The sequence below is a fragment of the Lepidothrix coronata genome, unplaced genomic scaffold (genome assembly GCF_001604755.1).
Source record: "Lepidothrix coronata isolate B3197 unplaced genomic scaffold, Lepidothrix_coronata-1.0 Scaffold25, whole genome shotgun sequence".
Classification (NCBI taxonomy): domain Eukaryota; kingdom Metazoa; phylum Chordata; class Aves; order Passeriformes; family Pipridae; genus Lepidothrix; species Lepidothrix coronata.
Window position 1 is genome coordinate 3767021 of NW_016690205.1, and position 18644 is coordinate 3785664.

Genomic DNA, 18644 nt, shown 5'->3' on the forward strand with positions numbered 1-18644 from the left:
TAGCACACCCACCACTGCAAGCATTCTCAGGCTCACGAGGACTTTCAGAAAAGAAGAAATAAATCAGAAACTCTCTTCAAACCTGCATTGAGCCGCAACAGGTAAGGACAGAACAAGCTGCTCTGAAATTCAGGTTTTTTACTATCACACTAATTAATCTGTTTCATGACCCACCCCAAATATTTTCCCTAGAAACATTATCTACATTGTTTTGGGGTTTCTTTATTTCTTTTTCTAGCCCTCAGTCAAGCTCTGGTAAACATTTCTGCCCACGTCAGAGGCAGGCCAAGGGAATCTGGGCTTTGTGATTTCAGCAGCATCTGCTGTGCTCAGAGATACCCGACCCGGGGCAGAGATGCTCATAGCACTCTGTGTTTTTACTGGATTATCACAAGGCACTGCTACCTCTGCAATTTGCAAGTAGTTTTTAATCTGTCAAAATAGACTTTCGTTATTGCTTGAGGATTCAAAAGGAAAATATGCACATCTGGTTTCAATCGCGAACTGAAGTTTCGTCTATCAGCCTATTTCATAACAAATTACGCTTACTTTTTACTCCAGAGGATTTCCTAAGGAGGGGATGAGCTGCCAAGGTACACCAGCGTCTGTGGAGACTGCACGGCACTGAGAGGCAGTGGCACTGCTCAGTGACAGGCACCGTGCTGCTACAAACTCAGTCTGTGTCAAGTAAATTAAAATTATTGAGGAAAAAACCCTTATTCATGAAATCTTTGCATCCAGCTGTACGCGAAACCTTCACGTACCGCAGAACCTGAACTATCTGACATCACCGAATGGAGAAACAAGACTTAGGGACTTTCTAGGACAACTCCACTGCCAGGACACTTCACACAGTAAGGAGCTGCCGTGTCCCACCGCAGCGGACTTGGATGCTCCAGACCCCCCACCCGGGGGGCAGGTCTGTCCCTCTCCCTTGCTGCCGGGAGCCACCTCGCACGTACCAGAATGAAATCTGAAGCGTGGCACAGTGGGAAGAGTGTGCGATTACCCTGGGAGAGCATCCCTGCAGGGATGCTCAACAACGGCTCCTCTGGTCTGCAGCCCCCCGTGAGAACTCGAGACTCGGCATCCGAGTTTCAACCCCCTTAAACATCACTCTCGGCCCAGAGAAAGGAAAGCACGTGTTGATTCGCTTGCAGGAAGAAATTCCAGTGGCAAAGGCAGAGGAATCCGATGGGAAGAGAAGCGCTCGCTCCCCGCACGCCGAACTCCGGAGAGCCGCCCTTGCCCGCACGTCGGGCGGGCGGCCGGGGCTCAGCATCCCGCACCGCCCCGCCGCTCCGGGCACACACCCCACTGCCCCGCGCTCCCTCCGGGCGCCCAGGCGGCTTCTCCGCGGTGCCCTCCGCTCACCGCGGCGCGGGCGAGACCTGACGGCACAAAGGTGGACATCCCCCAGCCCGCTCCGCGGGGATGCGGCAGCGGCGGGGGGTACCACCATCCTCCCCCCATCCCCTTCGTGCCGCCCCGGGCCGGGCAGGGCGCACCGTCGCCCTTTGTCCACCCCCTCCCCGACACCCCCCAGGGACGGCACGACCCCGCTCGGCTCCGGACATCGCTTACCGGGCGCTTCCCGTGGTGGCGGCGGCGCGGCCCGGCCGGGCCGGCTCTGGGCGCCGCTCCGACCGCGCTCCGCTGCCGCCGCCGCCGCCGCCTTGCTGCGGGCGGGGCGGGCGGAGGGAGGGAGCGGCGAGGAGGAGGAGGAGGAGGAGGAGGAGGAGGAGGAGGAAATGCTCTTGTCACTTCCTGAGCGGAGCCAGCGCGGTCAGAGCCCGGCCCGCACCTGCGGAGCGCCCGCCCCGGGGACCCGCGCACCGGAGCGCTCGGTGCGAGGGAAGGCGGGGGAGACCCCCCCGGCTGCCGCCCCGAACGGACATCCCAGGGGTTAAACATGGCCGGAAAGAGCGTGTGGGGGGAGGAAAAAGTCCAAAAATGATAAAAAAGGGGGATTCCGTGCGGCCATCAGGCTCTGCCCGACGGGGTCCCCTGGCTGGCGCTGGCAGCGCTCCCGCGGCATCACTGCCCGCACCCGGCCCCGCAGCCGGGATGCCGCGGGTGCGGCTCGCGTGGGGCTCCGCGGCTCGTTCGGAGGCCGAGAGTGACTCCTGGTGGCACGGCCGGCCCGGGGAGGAGGAGGAGGTGAAGAAGAGCTGGGCTCCATCAGCCACGAAAGGAAAGGTCCGGTCCCCGCAATGGGAAGTAGCGCTGAAGTTTTGGCACATCACAGGTACTCACCATCCACCGCTGCACCCATGGGTGGGATTCAGTAAAAAAAATCCCACTCCTTAATTTTTCTCCATTTTTCATAGAATAATGGAATGGTTTGGGTTGGAAGGGACCTTTAAAGACGATCTAGTTCTGCCCCCCTGCCATGGGCAGGGACACCTTCCACTAGCCCAGGTTGCTCCAAGCCCCATCCAACCTGACCTTGAAAACTTCCAGGGATGCAGCAGCCACAGCTTCTCTGGGCAGCCTGTGCCAGGGCCTCCCCACCCTCACAGCCAAGAATTCCTTCCCAATAACCAGCCTAAACCTACTGTTTTTCAGTTTGGGGTCATTCCCCCTTGTTCTGTCACTCCAGATCCTTGCCCAAAGTCCCTCTCCAACTTTCTTGGAGCCACTTTAGACACTGGAAGGGGCTCTATGGTATCCCTGGAGCCCTTTCTTTTCCAGCCTGAACAACTCCAGCTCTCCCAGCCTGTCTCCATAGCAGAAGTGCTCCAGCCCTCAGAGCAGCTCTGTGACCTCCTCTGGACTCACTCCTACAGGTCCATGTCCTTCCTGTGCTGGAAACCCCGGAGCTGGTTGCACTACTACAGGGTGAGGGCTCGCCAGAGTGGAATAGGGGAGAAGAATCATCTCCCTTGACTTGCTGCCTGTGATGAAGCCCAGGTCACAGTTGTCTCTCTGGGCTGCACAACCTTTCATGCCAGGTCATGTCCAGCCTCTCATTCACCAGCACCCCCAAGTCTTCTCAGCAGGAATTTTTTTCCAGCGTGTATTTTGGGAGGGGGTTGTGATTTGACAGAACAAGCTGAGCAAAATACTGCAGGAGTGAAGGTGGCCATGGGTCCTCCAGCAGCATCCAGAGGCACATCTGCTTGGTCTCACGTGGGAGATGGCCTTTAGGAGCGATGTGCTCTGACAATAACATTTTCCATCCACCCAAGCTCCACCGCACACAGCACGTGGGCTCCTCCCGAGGGCGGGCGTAATTAGCGAACAAGGAAACTACATGACAGCTAAAAGGAAGATTTAGAACTCATTACAAAACAGAGCCTAAACATTAATCTTAAACATATGTGAGTAGACAACACAGATGTCATCAGGAATGAATCTGGGGCTGAATTTCATCCGCCCGCCTGGATGGCCGGGCACACCGCTGGGGATGGCATGTGGGGACAAGTAAGGGCAGGAACAGCAAGGGAGGCTCTGGCTGGGTAACTCAGCAGTGCTCTGGGTGTCCTGCCTTGCTGCTGCACAGCCCAGGACACCAAATAACTGTTGAGGAAGACTATCAGTTAGTGTTTAATGTAATTAAGAAGAAAGAGGTAAGTAAGCAGAAGCAGCGGGTGGAAATTTAACGAGGGAGCAGCTCCCACCAACACAGCGAGGACTGATCTCAACAAAAGTGGCTCCGTACTCAGTACACATAAAATTAGGAGTGGCTGGTTTGAGTGGGCGACAAACAGGGAGAAGGGTTTGATGATGTGAAGGGGCTTTTGCATCAAGCTCCTCCATCCCACTCAGTATTTGCTTTTCTTATCACGTGTTGAGGCTGGTAGCAATAAAACACTTGCTAACTCCTTTTCCAGAACTTAGGGAATCAAGTTTGAAAATGTTTTTTTATGGCTTCCCAGTGGAATATTTCAGCAATAAAGCTCAGAGTGTAATTGAATCCATTCCCGTGGCAGCCTTGGGCTCCAAGACTCAAGCAGAAAGTTGCTTTCTGTCTGCTCCTGCAGCTCGCTCCAAACCCAGCATTTTCTGCCTCTCATCCAACAGATGAGCTGGCTGTAGAGCATTCCCAGCACACGTGAAAGCCTATTGCTGAAGCACAAACCTGTTTTCCACAGATATTATTTGCAGTAATGTTGTTGAAATGTAAAGACTGCCCATAGCTCCCTGCTCTGGGCAGTGCAGAAGATTTTGTCAGAAGGGGAAAAGACAGAAATAATTTTCAAGCTTTAAAAAACTGGCCAAGAGAGTTTAGTTGTCGTGGACAGAAAAATCATTCAGTTCAACTCTTGAGCTGATTTAATTTGTGTTTTTGTCTTGGATGTCAGCACTTTTGTTACCCACTGACTAGGAGCCTTCCTGATGGGAGATGGAAACTGTGGATAGGGAAAAATCTAATGATCTCCACGGTCCTTCTGAAATGATTCTGGGGTCCAAGTCATTTAGACATGTCGACGTAGCGATGCTAAGCCCTGTGGATAAACATCATTTCCTTCACTGCCAGCTCACAGGATTGCAGCCTGCTTTCCATGTAGCCTTTCCAATGCTTCACTGTCTGCTCCAGTTCGTTGTTATTTGAGTCATATTTAACCAAGTTTACTAATAATTTCAGAAGTGTCCCTTTCACCATGACCTACAACTCTGCACTGTCCTAAGCACTGGAGCAATCCCAGTTATTTGTGGGTTTATCCTTCTGCCTCTCCTGCTAGACAAGGAATACAGGTAAGGGACTTGCCCAAGGCCAGAAAGTCGGAGTGTCCCAGTCAGATGATGTCCCAGCCATCCAGCTGTGCTGGGTACCATGTACTCACAGGGACATCTTGGCTCCACCAAAGGTCTCCAAGAGCACAAAAAGGAGATCAACTTCAGAGGCCACAGGGGAACTCCTGAAACTCACAAAATCTAAATAACAGCAAGCACAAGTACTTTTTAACAAGTATTTCACACCCGGAGAACAAACACATCTCCATAATATGATCGATGTGCTCTGGGTCAGAAAGTACTGAATTGCTAAACAACTGATACCAACTGAGACCTGATACCTAAACAACTGAACCACTGCTGTGCAGAGGTTTGTAATGAGGAGTGCAGTTCTAATTACATTTGACATACAATGGGATTTCCACCAAAGTTAAAAATCCTATTTGATGTCAGGTTATTTGCTGCACATGCAACAGCTTTGTGTTTGCTGCCTCCCTTCCCACCTGTCAGAGGGCATGACTGCTGAGCTCCGGGCTGTCCCACAGAAGGTGCAATGGAAACAGCTGATGGATAAAATAAACAGACCATGAAAGACATGTGTGAACCTCTCTCTTGCCTGAATGTGCTTATCACTTTGTCAACCATGTTTGTGTCTGCATTGGCTTAAGATAAGCCCAGAGTTACTTGTCCATCATTCACAAAGCTCAAGGCAGCTGCAGACATGCCCCAAAGCAGCACCCTACCTTGGATAAGCACCCATGGAGTTCAGGAGTAGCCGGAGAGGCTAATTAACACCACAAATTGGCGTGAAAGAGCCTAGATCCTTCTGCTCAAATCTCAGTTCTCGACCCCACCAGCAGTTCAGATTTCTCACTGTATGCACACTCTTCCCACCTCAGCTTGACATGTGATGCTGTCCATGAATACCTGGCTGCTGCAGGGACTGTGCTGAGGTTTGTTTCTGCTCCCTCACTGGTGTTTATTAGCTCTGGCTCTCCAGCATGGGCTTATGCATTTGTGATTATCCAGGATTTATAATGCTACCTGGCAGCAATTGGTTTGCCTGACAGCACTCAGTTTAATTTCCAGTAACATAAAAATGGGCTCATTTCAAGCTATACTGTTCCCTAACAAATTGAAATTAAGCCGCAGGTCGGCTTTTCCCTTGCTTGTGTTAAACAAAACACGCCAGCGTTCCTTTTCCTCCTTTGTCTCGAGGCTATAACACCTCATCCCCTTTCACTGAAAGCCCTTGGTAGCCATTAATTGCTCCTCAATTTTGCTGCTACCCACAAGGGTTGGGTCATGCTCAATGTACTTCCAGCCAAGGCACAGGAGAGAGCCATCCCCTCCAAGGCATCCGTAGCACCCCTTCATCCCTGGATCAGGTAACACTGTGAAGGGCAGTCTCCCCCTCCTCTTATCCCAGAAAAGGCAGGGAGCAACGGGAATGCAAAGGCAGAGCTCCGTATGGCAATGCAGAGCCCTGGTCCAATTATTTCTTAAGTGCTCTCCACATATTTTACAGGAGACGATTCGATCCGTTAAAATGCTTAGAGGGCCTATAAAATAGAGCAGTTATTGTTGTAGCAAGCTGTGTTCTTTACCTTTCGGCATGCCAAGATCAGGAAAGCAATCCCAGTGCCAAAACACTGAAAATTTTGCTGTATGTTGCTAAATACCACACTTAAAGATTTTGTCTGGTATGAAATAACATAAAATTTGGCAGCCTTATACCAGGCGCCCTGGAACACAGTAGAACAGACATAGCAGAGTACATATACATGCAGATTTTCCTTACAATGGCTTCAGTGCTGCCAGTGCATTCCTGGAATGTGGAAATACATGGAAGCCAGTGTCAGTGATGGAGAAAAGCATGCTGTGCCTAATGTACCAGAAAAGCTATTCAAGAACTCGTCCTGGCATAAAAGAACTCCAAAGAAGCTGTGTCAGCTCAGCTTTGGAGCTTCCCAAGTATCTATCTGTTCTTCCTTGCACACTTGGCTTCACCCCACACACCTGGCTACAAACCCAGTCGTTCTAAGGGAGGGATTGCTGTTCATCCCCTTGTTTGCCCATTCAGGCTCGCAGATGTCAGAGTCTGCACCAGAAATGTCTGCAGAACTGAAATAATTTCGATGTAAATGCTATGAGAGAGCATTGTTTTCTCTCCAGAGACTGACACCTGAGACCTGTGTGGTGGGACATGCACTTCTTTGCTCAGGTCTAATGAGCTCTCCTGTAAACAGCAACAGCAGGTTTAAAATCCCAAATACCTGAAGGCTCCTTTTTAGAAAAGTACAAAGTAAAAAAAAAAAAAGCTGAGCCTCCTTTTGCTGTAGGTGTTAAGTACCCCAAATCCTACGATACAATCAAGGCAGCTGGCTATTCCCAGATCTCAGAAATGGTGTTGCAACACCAGATTTAAATTTGAGAAGGTGAGCCCATCATGCAAACAGTTATTTCAATCTGATGCTCTCAATAATGATTTTAAGAAATATTCTCCTGATGGGACAGAGAGCCTGTAATTACTTGCTTCATCATTGCTGGCCCTGTCTGCAAAAGCAGCTGCCATAATTCTGTTGGTGTTTCTGATGTAACCCAACAGCTCTTAAAGAAGAAGAAATGTAGCTCTCAGAAATTCTTCATGTTACATCACAAAATTATACTTAGTTTCAAGAACACAATATTCTATATCTCATAAGCCTCAAAAAAACTCAACAAAAAACCCCCATTTACAAAACAGTTGACGAATAGGACTGCAGGCCAGGCTGCACAAGGTTTGGAACAACCTGGAATAGTGGAAGGTGTGTCTGGCCATGGCAGAGGATTAGAACGAGATGGTCTTGAAGGTCCCTTCCTACCCGAACCATTCTGGCATTCTAGGACTGTTCCTGCTCCTTAAGGACCGTTAAATGAACATCCTCTCTTATAAATTACAAGCTGGTCACCAAAAGGGAAGTCAAGGAGTAAGGGAATATTAACCTTCCATCTGAATTTTCTCTGTTCATTGAGTTGTGTCACAATTTTCAAGTCTGGCATTTCTCACTCCTTAATTTGTATAAACATGATTAGAAGAGTATTTACTTCAAGAAAGTACTGTGATGCTGAAAAGGCAAAGGCTTTTGTCTCGAGAATCCATTTACTTCACACTCTAGCAGAGTCCCATGTGTAGAAATTCTCTTAGATCAGACATCTCAGATCAGTAATTATTTCATTAATATGGCTTGGTCACCTCTCTCAGGTATTTCATGCTGACAATTCACTTTCGTGACACACCCCATAAAATTCCAGGGTAAAATGCTCCAAGCTCTTTCAGTAGTACAAGCCCAACAACAAATACAATGGCCTCTCCCAGCAAATACCTCAAAAGAGAAATCCCTGAACAGTTTGCTAGGCAGTAGGAGCTGGGTATCAGATGTCTGAGCTGCACCAAGCACAGATGTTGGTGGAGGTGCTGCTTCTTTGAGCTTAGGCACTAAAAGCCATCTCCCATCTCTCTGGAATAAAAGGTCAGTCCTGAGAGCATTCCATCCTTCAGCACACTCTCAATGAACAAGGGAACACAAACCCTCTCTGTTCTGCCCACGTTTTATGCAAAACTCCATCAGAAAGGTTTGCCAGTTCCGCAGCGTCATCCAGCCTAAACTCGGTCCTGCAGGAAAAGCCTGTGGGCTCAACCACCTCCGAGATCCATGGCAGATGTTAGTTTTACTACCCACAAACCTCATATTTGACAGTGAAATCACATACAGAGTTTTCAGATAGCGAAACAATAGGAGGAAAATGCGTTTTAAATGCTGCATTTATTCTCCCGTAGTCCGGCGTTGCAGCTGAAACCAAGAGTCACACAGCTGTGTAGTCATGAAGATTCCAGCCTTCAGGAACCATCATGAAGCACTTGCCAAACCTCCAGCAAATATTCACCCCTCCTAACCCACTGCTTATTCCTCTGCCTCTTTTTCAGCTGTTTTTTCACTGAAATGCATCAACATTTAGAGATCACGCCTCCATCAAGAACCTCCTGGCAAGATGAACTGCCCCAAATCAAGGACATGTCATTTCCAAATCCTAGTAGCCAAAAAAACCCTCACTGCTTAAGTCCCTATTTGAGCTGCTACCTAGACTCCATTATCCACAAAACACAGGTTTCCAACAGAGCAGATTTTAAGGAGTAAGTCTTTGGTAATTGTTGCCTTAAAATAAATCTCCTAAAACATGTTTTACAAGCATTTTTCTACTCTCCAGTGAGACCTGAGAGTGCTTGGGCCTGAGAAGGAATATGCAAACTACAGATGAGATGCAGAAATCCTTAGTTTCAAGCAATTTTAGGAAGCTTATTTTTTGCTTTACGAATTGTATAAAAACACTACCTGGAGAAGAAAAAGTAATAATCAATCCTATGAAGAGGAAAAACAATACTTGCCCTTAACTTTACATATCTTATGGAGTGTGAATCAATGGTCAGATTCCAACTTATTGATTAAAAGAAAATCCGAGACAGCCAGGATTTTATTTTCATTCCATGATTAAACACACATCATGCCTTCATTAGCAAAAATTACAGATGGGAATAAAACAGATGCCCTAAACACATCCTGCCAGAGTCCTTGACAATTAAAATTTCCTTGCATTAGCTCTACCTGATGCCAAATCAGCTACAAAAATGTCACAGGCTTTTTATTGAGGGTGTTATCAGGAGTGTACTTTGAATCTTTTGTACCAAAAAACCCCCTCTGTCTGGATTCCCTGTTACATTTCCTATCATTCCAGTTGGCTGCTGGGCAGAGACAGCACACAGGACTACAATAGTTACCCAAATGGTAACAAGCCCTTGGTTTTGGCATTTGAGTTAGGAACTCAGGCCTGACCAAATATGCAAAGAACTGTTCACAGGGACTACATCTGCTCACCACTGCTGATAAACCATTCTTCCAATGGAATATATCCCATTTTGCAAAAAGATGTGGAATTGGGATTCCTACCTTGAGGATATTGACAATTGGATCACAGAGGGAGGACTCACCACTGTGCAAATAATGCCTTAATTCCTGTCCTGGGAAAGGACTAGATGCATTTACTGACCCTTAAAGATCTCCTGAACCCTGGGAACGAGGAGAACTGTGGAAATTAGGAGAAGCAATTCCCTGATAAGCAAACATGACCTTGCCTGTGAAACAAAACCTGATTGCCCAACAGGGCCTCCTTGATTTTTGAAAGAACAAGTTTATTGTCACCTGCGAATGGGTTTGTCAAGGGATGAAGAAATCTCATCTTCCTGCCTTTCAAGCAACACTAATATTCAGAGAATACAAAACAGCAGAAGAAATAAAGGCAAAGAAATTAGGCAAAAAGATCACACACAGAAGTTTAAAAATTATATTAAAAAAGATGAACAAGGAATGGATAGTTATGCTTTGAATTATCTTGGATTTATGCAGCTAAAATCTGTCCTGAGAAATTCACCAGAAAAGCTAAGGTCATTGTGGCTCTTAAGACATTACTATACAGAAAATTAATCATGAAGGAGGCACATGTCACTCACCAGTGAGAATGCAAGACTGTAACATCCCACCTTTATGTATTTATGAGACCAGGGAAAATAACTGACCAGGCATGAACACACTCAGGCAAGCGAGACTTCAAAGACACTCCCTCTGTGGGAAAAAGGCTGAGCTACTTCAGTGGAGACAGAACCACGCTGAGCATGAGAACCTCTGAAAATCTGCATTTAAAGCACTGACTAGACGTTTTTTTGCAAGTGCTGTGGTTTTTGTATTAATTTCCCTCCTTAACAGCTACATTCACGTTCACCAAAGAAAAAAAATTAAGGGTTTTAATTAATTAATATTAATACATATTAATATAAGTGCCTTAATTAATATGAAATTTAATTAATATTAAAGCACTTGCATAGCAAAAGCTTGTTCCCTATTCAAATGCACAACAGAGAAATGAGATTTTTGCTTTGTAGAATACCTTTGCCTCTATTGGTCACTGATTACCAATGCTAAAATTAAATACCAGATAACCTTTATGTTCCAAACACAAACATCATTCAGTTAGATTTGTTACCTGTATGTAGAATGTCTTATTTCCCTCTCACTCCCAAACATGCAGTTTCCCTAAAACAAGTGAGGTTGTAGCAAGGACAAAATTTATGGGCAAGTTATGCAAAGCTGAAATGTTTCTAGGGCAATGTTTTATAGCCCCTTAGAGTTCCATACAGAGTATTTTACTGTGCACTCAAAAAGCATTTATTTACACACGTGTCTGAGGTTTTCTGTCAGGTTTAAAGTTCAGACTTTTCTCATCTAATCTAATTTGTCCAAGATGGATGGCCTCGTTTTTTTCCTTTGGAAAACCAATGCTGTTACACTGTTTCCAATTCTTCCTCCAAAGCAAAACTTGGGTGTTGGCAGCTCCTCCAGAATTTCAAATCCTGCCAGACAGAAATTAAAATGCTTTTATTAGAAGGAAGTCGTTTTATTCGCCTCTTGGATAACCCTTTGCAAACCATTCTTTATTTGTCTGGAAAACTTGCAAGTCAGTTAATCTGTGAGTTTATAGGATTGTATCGTTGCACTGCACCACTGCTTTATACAGCTGAACCTCTTCCATGGATAATAAAAACCTCAGCTGGCTGACTCGCACAAATTAATGGCAGAAAAGATGAGAACTTGCCAGTAATTTCAGTTCCTCACAAGGGATGGTTGTTTCAGATCCACACTGAGTTTCAAGTCTCAGGCAGGAGACTCAGGAGGTGACTGGCACGTAAAAAAACTCTACGATGGATCAGAAGAGCAGCTGAGGAGGTGACACAAAAGGTCACAGACTCGCCAGTTCCTCTAAACATGGGTAACAACGTTACCCCAATCCCAAAGCAATCAGAAGGGTGACTTCGGTATGGTATAAAGGACTCAAAGAAAAAAAGTATCATCTGGGTACACATTTTCCCAGTGTAATTACACTGAGAGCCCCAACCTCCAAAGTGTAACAGAACCCGTCCTCCCGTGGCACCTTGGCACTGGCAAGCACAGGAGATGCAATTCCAGAGGAAAACAGAGGGAAGACAGGCCGAAGCGTTTACTAATCTCTTTACCTTCTCTAATCCTGATCTGGGAAAGTCAATATGCTAACACGGACATTAAAATTCACTCATCCCATCCTTCAACAACCCTCAGCTGGCAGAGGGTTCTGTTCAGCTGCTTACCTTCTCTGAACTCGTTCAGCAGCTCCTCCTTGGTCCAGTTGCAAGACGTGATGAGGAAAAAGCCCTGTGGTTTCAACACCCTGCACAGGGATCTCACGTACTGCTGCTGCTTCCCCGCCGCGTCGTCGGGATTGAGGCTTATGGCATCAAAAGTCCCCTTGTCAATACAAATGTCAAAGCCTGACAGTTCAGCTGATGGGGCCAGGAAGTCTTCCACCTAAACCAGAAGTCTACAGCTGTGAAAGCAATCTTCTGCTCAGCAGCTCCTGAAACTTTAATGCGAAGCAAGACTTTAAAATACAACGTTTCAAACCTGACAATAGGTGTGCTTGGGAAGGGGTAACTCACAGCCTTTTCAATGCTATGGAAGCTCCTTTCTTCTCTGTGTGTTATGTGATGATCTATTTGCTGTAATCTAAAGCTCAAACTAACACACTTGGAGTTCAGTCTATAAATCATAATTTGTACTTTGATCCCTGGCACGTGCCTGGCACTGCACAAATGCAGAAGAACAGACAGTGCCTGCCACAAAGAGATTTTACAACTGACACAAGAACAGAACCATCACGCAGGTACAGAGCTGGAGAATAAAACAGCACAGCAGACAGAGAGCTCAGAATTACAGGCAGTCACAGAATCATGGGATGGCTGAGGCTGGAAGGGACCTCTGGAGGTCATCTGGTCCTACCCCTGCTCCAGCAAGGGCTCTCAAACTACCTGCTGCACAGCTGCTGATAGGGATCTATCATTTAAGGATTTCTTCCTCTATCTCAAATCTGAAATTCAGAATGTGGCAGCTAAAATATAGAACTCCCAAAGGGTGAGCCACTCTTCTGCTCCTGCTCCAAGCAGGGAAATCTTGTTAGCCCTAATGACTGCTACAAACAGAAAACAAAAATAAAGACCAAAACCCTTCTTGTAAACAGAGATTTATTAGGTTAGAGTTCTTTCACAAATGAATGTCAAAAGACATCATTTGTTTAGTACCCCGAGCACGTCTGAATATCAATTAGGTCATTTAATCTCGGGTTCAATTACTCTCTATTTCCTCAGTAAACTTTCTCTCAAGACTTACCTTTAATTTAATGTTAGACATCCCTTCTTTCTCCCTTACTTTTTCTGAAAGCTGTATTGCAGAAGGAGAGTAGTCAATCCCTGTGAGATTCACGTAGCCAGACTTTGCCTAGACAGAATCAGAGAATCTTAATTAGTGCACTAGTGATTTTTTTATCCAGGGAGTATACTCCCTATCTATAATCCATCTCATCTCTCCTCCTCTTACTGACAGGAAAAAAACAACCCAGCTTTTACTCATTTTTATACCTGTTACCTTTACAAGAGCTAAGTAGCTTGAGGAATGAATTGAAGTAAGTCCACTCTGCCTAAATACCTCACCAAAAGAACTGCTGACTGAAAGCTGGTTTATGTCAAGTGGAAAACTGAGCAGAACTGTGAAAAGTAACACCCTGGAGGGGAACAGGCTCTCTTATCTGCACCAAAAGTAAGCTAGAAAACAGGAATTTTCAGTGATGAGAACATGTGACAATGCCAGATGCTTCAAAATGAGGAAAAAAATACTCTCTGACACATAACATTTGAGATTGAGCAATTATTTGGTTTATAACCCAAACTGTAAGAGCCAAACCACGTAATACATTACACTACTACACAAATCCACTGCAAAATCATACATTTCTCTAATTATTCATGCTAAATGCCTATTTGAATACAACTATTTGCATGCTGCAAGGTCTCTGTATCAGCAATTTTCAGGCAGGTTATGCATCACATAAAAGAGCATACGGAGACTTTGTTAATCTAAGTTTGGAGGAGATAACGATAACCCAGCTCAGGGAACTCGGGCAGTGAGGTCCCAGCAACCCTTTGGCAAAGCAGGTGGGCACCCAGGTGGAGCTGGGCACGTGGGAGGGGAACAGGGACACATCTCTGCACTCCGAGGTAGAAGCTGAAGGGACCAGCTCAGGACATCACGTGTGTGAGTCGGCCTGTCTAAACCCAAACCTAACAGCAAGAGCTCCAATCCTATGGCCAGCTGCAGGCTGTCACAGCACAGAGAGGGAGGAGGCTTTCCTTTCTTTTAATATGGAAAAACACATGGACCTTAACTGGCATTAAGCAACCAGCTGCGTGTCTACTTGTTCCAAAGGCTGACACCTCAACAGCGAGGAAAACTATGAGGAGTTTTCACAACAGTCCTTCCTCCTTCCAGCAGCCCCTCAGGCCTGTGAGCTCAGTGCTAACCAGCTGTTCTGAACTGAGCAGCAGCTCAACACAAAGACAGTGTTGTTTGCATGTGATGGAGAACAGCTTATTGCTCAGGCTCCTGCCCACGTTCCTCCCCAGAGCAAAGCAGGCTTCCTCAGATGCCTGTGCTGAAGGCTTGGGGGTGGAAGAGTAGTTCCCACAACAGCTCCTCTGTTTGGAAAGGAAGGGCTTGAGTCACTGCAGGGAGTTCCCATTCACTCCTATAGTCTCCAGGGCAGAGAAGGAAAGGTTAGAGATAAACAACACTAAATGCTGCTAAACCTGTAGGGCCTGACTGTGACAGGAAGGGATCCTTCCCTCACGTGCCATCCTGCAGCTGGACTCCTGCCCTGAAGGTGGTATTTATGGCACTCTTCTGATGCTTCTTGGAGAGGCAGGTTAAAGAGCAGAAGGTAGTTTGCAATGGTATCAGCTCTGCCCTGTGCTTGGGCCTCTGCTGCTGCCAGACAGACATCCCAACGTGGGCGAACATCCTTCGCTCCAGAGAAGCTTTTCAATATTTTCAATACTGTTGGCTGCCACAATGCTCATAAAAATAAGAGAAGATCAGAGCTTTGTGTGGCAGCAACATTTCCTTAGAAGAGGCGAAAGAATTATGTCTTCAATCCAGCCTATCACATCCTTGAAGTTAACAGGGGTAGGACCATGGTCTACTTCACATATAAAAAGGGCTCCTATTTATGTGGTACTTAGGTAGTCTCAAGTAGTTCCCTTTTAGAGAGGTGCTACTAATATCTTCCATGGCAGAGTCTTTTCCAGTATTGCCATTTCTATCCCATTATGGAGTCCAGCTCCAGTGGTAGAACAGTCCTACAGTAGCTGCTGTTCTTGCCAAAAGAATCCCAACTTCATTTTCAAAAGAATCTCAATCTGATTTTCAAAGCCTGGCAGCTAACACATTAACAAAAAAAAAAGTCTTTTAAATGAACTAAGCAAGTGAGATCCTGAATTATTTAGCAAAACTAAACAATATAATTTTTGAAGTCACTTTTCAAATGAGAACTGGACTGAAAATTCCCCTACAAAAGCAACCACAGCACTCTGAGGTGCTTAATGTAAGGAAAGAGGGTGCTTTTACAGCAGTTTAATAGTTTTTAAAAGCTATCAGGCTGTCATTTTCCCATTACAGTATGAAAATCAGTTTCCTATTTGTAAGTGGGGTCACTATAAAACTTCTGTTGGATATTTCAATGATGATAGAGCTGGCTAGTATTGCACTTAATAATCATCATTATTAGGCTAATTTCCCTTAATGAGATGGGCTGTTTCTGTTTTTGATGACATAACTTCCCCTGTGCTGTGGTGTAGCAGCCAGTCCCCATAAAGGCTTTAAAGTGTTCTAAAATCAATGACCATGTTGAAAAAATTTCCATTACAAACCTGACTTTGACTTCCAGCCCTTTCAATTCCTACAGTAACTAATGGAGTCAATGGAGAATGCAGAACAATAGAAGCTGTGCAAGTATGACAGTCCCTTCCTTTACCAACTGCCCTGCAGTATCACACACAAAAAAATCAATTAAAACCAGGAAAAAAATACTGGAACTCCTAAATATCTTGTATCACTGTAAAACAACATTGTAACACCTCAGAACATATCTGACCAGAGTTTTCACTCTGACAGAAATGGACACTTCTTGAAAAGTAGTGTTACTTTGTAAGTAATTTACCTAGAAGCCCTTGGTTTGACCCACTTTTTCACATCAATAATGAGTTTTATTACCAGAACTGAATGCAGACAAAGGGTCTGCTTTTGCACATGAGGGTACTTCGTGCATTAATCAACTTAATTCCCTTCTCTGGAGGAGTTTACACAACAATGGGAAGAAATGCAGTTTTAAGTGTAGGGAAACAAAGGTAAAGTTAAAATAAGGGATGCTCAAATAAAGTAAATTTTGGAACCTGAAGCATTGACTCTCTGTGTCTTTCACACAGCCCACAGCTCACCAGGATTATTACTGTCACTTGTGAGAACTGGATTTTAACTGCTCCGTTTGGAGCTCTGATTCTGTATAAAAAATACACAAACTTTGCAATACACCAACCAATTCAACCAGTAAAACACCGTTCCCAGTTCCAATGTCGAGCACAGAGCTGTCCAGGGGGACGCCGTGTTTTTCCAGCCACCTGATGATGCGCACCACGCTTTCCTCTCCAAACCTGTGTAAAACGAGGGCACAGGGAATTAAAACAGCAAAAAAATCTACGTAAGGTACAGGAAATTTATGTCATCACTCGCTCCCTCCAGCTTTTGCAAAGCCCCTCTTAGTGTTACTGAAGTAACAACTGCCACAGCTCACAGTTCATGTTTGCTCTTCTCAAAATAAAATTAATCCCATGGCCTTAAGATTCACTGAAAACCCAACTCTGGGAGGTGATATCACCCACATATTAAAAAAGGGAGCAGCAAGGGCAGCTTGTGTAGTTAAACCTGAGCTCAGGGATAAAAAGTAAATTTTTTAGTGATGTACACCTCAACTACCAGCTCAATTTCTGTGTCATGACACTTTGTCCAAGTGCAACTGAGAAACCTGCTTTGCAAAACTGAGCAAGAGAGGAACTGGTGGCTTCAATGTTAAAACTCCCCATCCTTTTGTCAGCAACCCACGGGATTGCTGACTGTGTTTCTGCAATGTCTGTTTTGATCAAGAAACAACAGAAACACTCAGTAGGAGTTATTTTATTTACCAGATTTCCCCGGCATCTCCAATGTCTTGAAAAGTTTGCAGTTCTCTCTCATATGCAGCATCCCAGCTGGAGTAGGGGAGGAAGAAAAGAGAGGATATTGCAGTTAATACTGGGAAATACTTAAAGAGTGAGGGGAAGAAAAAGTGAAAGAGGGGAAATTTAGGCTAGATATTAGGAAGAAATCCTTTACTGTGAAGGTGGTGAGATACTGCTCCCCAGCACAGGAAGAACATTAAACTGTGGGAGCAAGTCCAGAGGAGGCCACAGGGATGCTCCGAGGGCTGGAGCCCCTCTGCTCTGGAGCCAGGCTGGGAGAGCTTGGAGTGTTCACCTGGAGAAGAGAAGGCTCCAGGGAGACCTGAGAGCCCCTCTCAGTATCTAAAGGGCCTCCAAGAGAACTGGAGAGGGACTTTGGATAAGGGATGGAGGGACAGGATAAGTGCTTCCCAGTGCCAGAGAGCAGAGGATGTGGGGAAGGAATTCTTCCCTGTGAGGGTGGTGAGGGGCTGGAATGGATTTTGCAGAGAAGCTTTGGCTGTCTCACCCCTGGAAGTGTCCAAGACCAGGTTGGACGGGGTTTGGAGCAAACTGGGATATATGGAAGGTGTCCCTGCCCATGGCAGGGGGAGGAACGAGATGGTCTTAAGGGTCCCTTCCACAACCCAAACCATTCCATGACTTTACGAAAGGGCGAGAAGGCTGTTTCCATGTATCAGCGCCACTTTACATAATTACGGATTGTATAAATAAAATAATACACGAAGCACAGAACGGTTCGCGCCGGAAGGGACCTGGACGCTCCCTTATTGCAGCTCCCCCCGCCGCGGGCAGGGACACCTCCCACAGCGCGGGGTCGCTCCGCGCCCCGCCCCGCCCGTGGGGCTCACGCCTGGCTCCCATGCCCGTCCCTGCCCCGGCACTCACTGCTCCCGGGTGCCCAGCACCGAGGGCACGAAGGGCTGCTCCGCGGGCCCCGCCATGCTCGGAACCGCCGAGCGGGGCGGGCGGAGCGCGGGGACGCTCTGGGCGGGCGGAGCCGCTCGGTGGTGCCGCTGCGAGGGGGGATCGGCCCGCCCCGAATCGGGGGGTTTGTGTGACCCCTGCGGGGTGTGCGCGGTGCGACCCCCTCAAATCCCATCCCCGGGAGTGTCCGAGGCCAGGCTGGACGGCGCTTGGAGCGACGTGGGATAGTGGAAGGTGTCCCTGCCCGTGGCAGGGGGGTGGACGTAAATGATCTTTGAGGTCCCTTGCAATCCAGACCGTCCTGGGACGGGTTTATGCTTTTCAATATTTATTAATTTCAAATTTCAGAAACGTGGCTGCTTTTACAAGACTTTTTTTTTTTTTTCCGCGAAGTGTTTTAAGTAAAAAATAGGAGTGATGAACGGCACCGCTGCAGAGTCGCCTCCTGGTACAGTGTGTGTGTCATGGAATCATGGAATGGTTTGGGTTGGAAGGGACATTAAAGCCCATCCAGTTCCACCTCCTGCCACGGGCAGGGACACCTTCCACTAGCCCAGTTTGCTCCAAGCCCCGTCCAACCTGGCCTTAGACACTTCCAGGGATGGGGCAGCCACAGCTTCTCTGGGCAACCTGTGCCAGGGCCTCCCCACCCTCACAGGGAAGAATTCCTTCCCATGAGTGTGTTCCAAACCCAATCATTCCTGACTCGCAGTTCCATACCCGCCCCAACTCCTGGGCCTCCGTCGCCCCTCGGGCCTACACTGCCCGTGATGCCCCGCGGCGCCGCCGGAAGCGGCCGTGCGCGGCGGCGCGC

At 46.8% G+C, this 18644-nt stretch overlaps 2 protein-coding genes across 3 annotated transcripts in view; both read right to left on the reverse strand.

The window, feature by feature from the left end:
- Positions 1 to 1625, reverse strand: part of FAM53B (family with sequence similarity 53 member B) — a 44076-nt gene extending 42451 nt beyond the window's left edge. The window contains exon 1 of the mRNA XM_017809339.1: positions 1585 to 1625. The gene's annotated coding sequence lies outside the window, so the exon portion shown is untranslated. The remainder of the gene's footprint in view (positions 1 to 1584) is intronic.
- An 8261-nt stretch (positions 1626 to 9886) lies between these two features.
- Positions 9887 to 18614, reverse strand: METTL10 (methyltransferase like 10). 2 transcript variants are annotated; one of them, XM_017809347.1, is made up of 7 exons: positions 18551 to 18614; positions 16868 to 16933; positions 16225 to 16339; positions 15560 to 15671; positions 12969 to 13076; positions 11894 to 12110; positions 9887 to 11122 (listed from the first exon to the last, which is right to left on the reverse strand). In XM_017809347.1, exons 2-7 carry the CDS (start codon positions 16926 to 16928, stop codon positions 10995 to 10997), a joined length of 741 nt encoding a protein of 246 aa, XP_017664836.1. In that variant the 5' UTR covers positions 16929 to 16933; positions 18551 to 18614; the 3' UTR covers positions 9887 to 10994. The 2 variants fall into 2 exon arrangements, with proteins under 2 accessions (XP_017664836.1, XP_017664837.1); XM_017809348.1 differs by lacking the exons at positions 15560 to 15671; positions 18551 to 18614 and adding an exon at positions 17792 to 17876.
- Between the last annotated feature and the right edge of the window lie 30 nt (positions 18615 to 18644).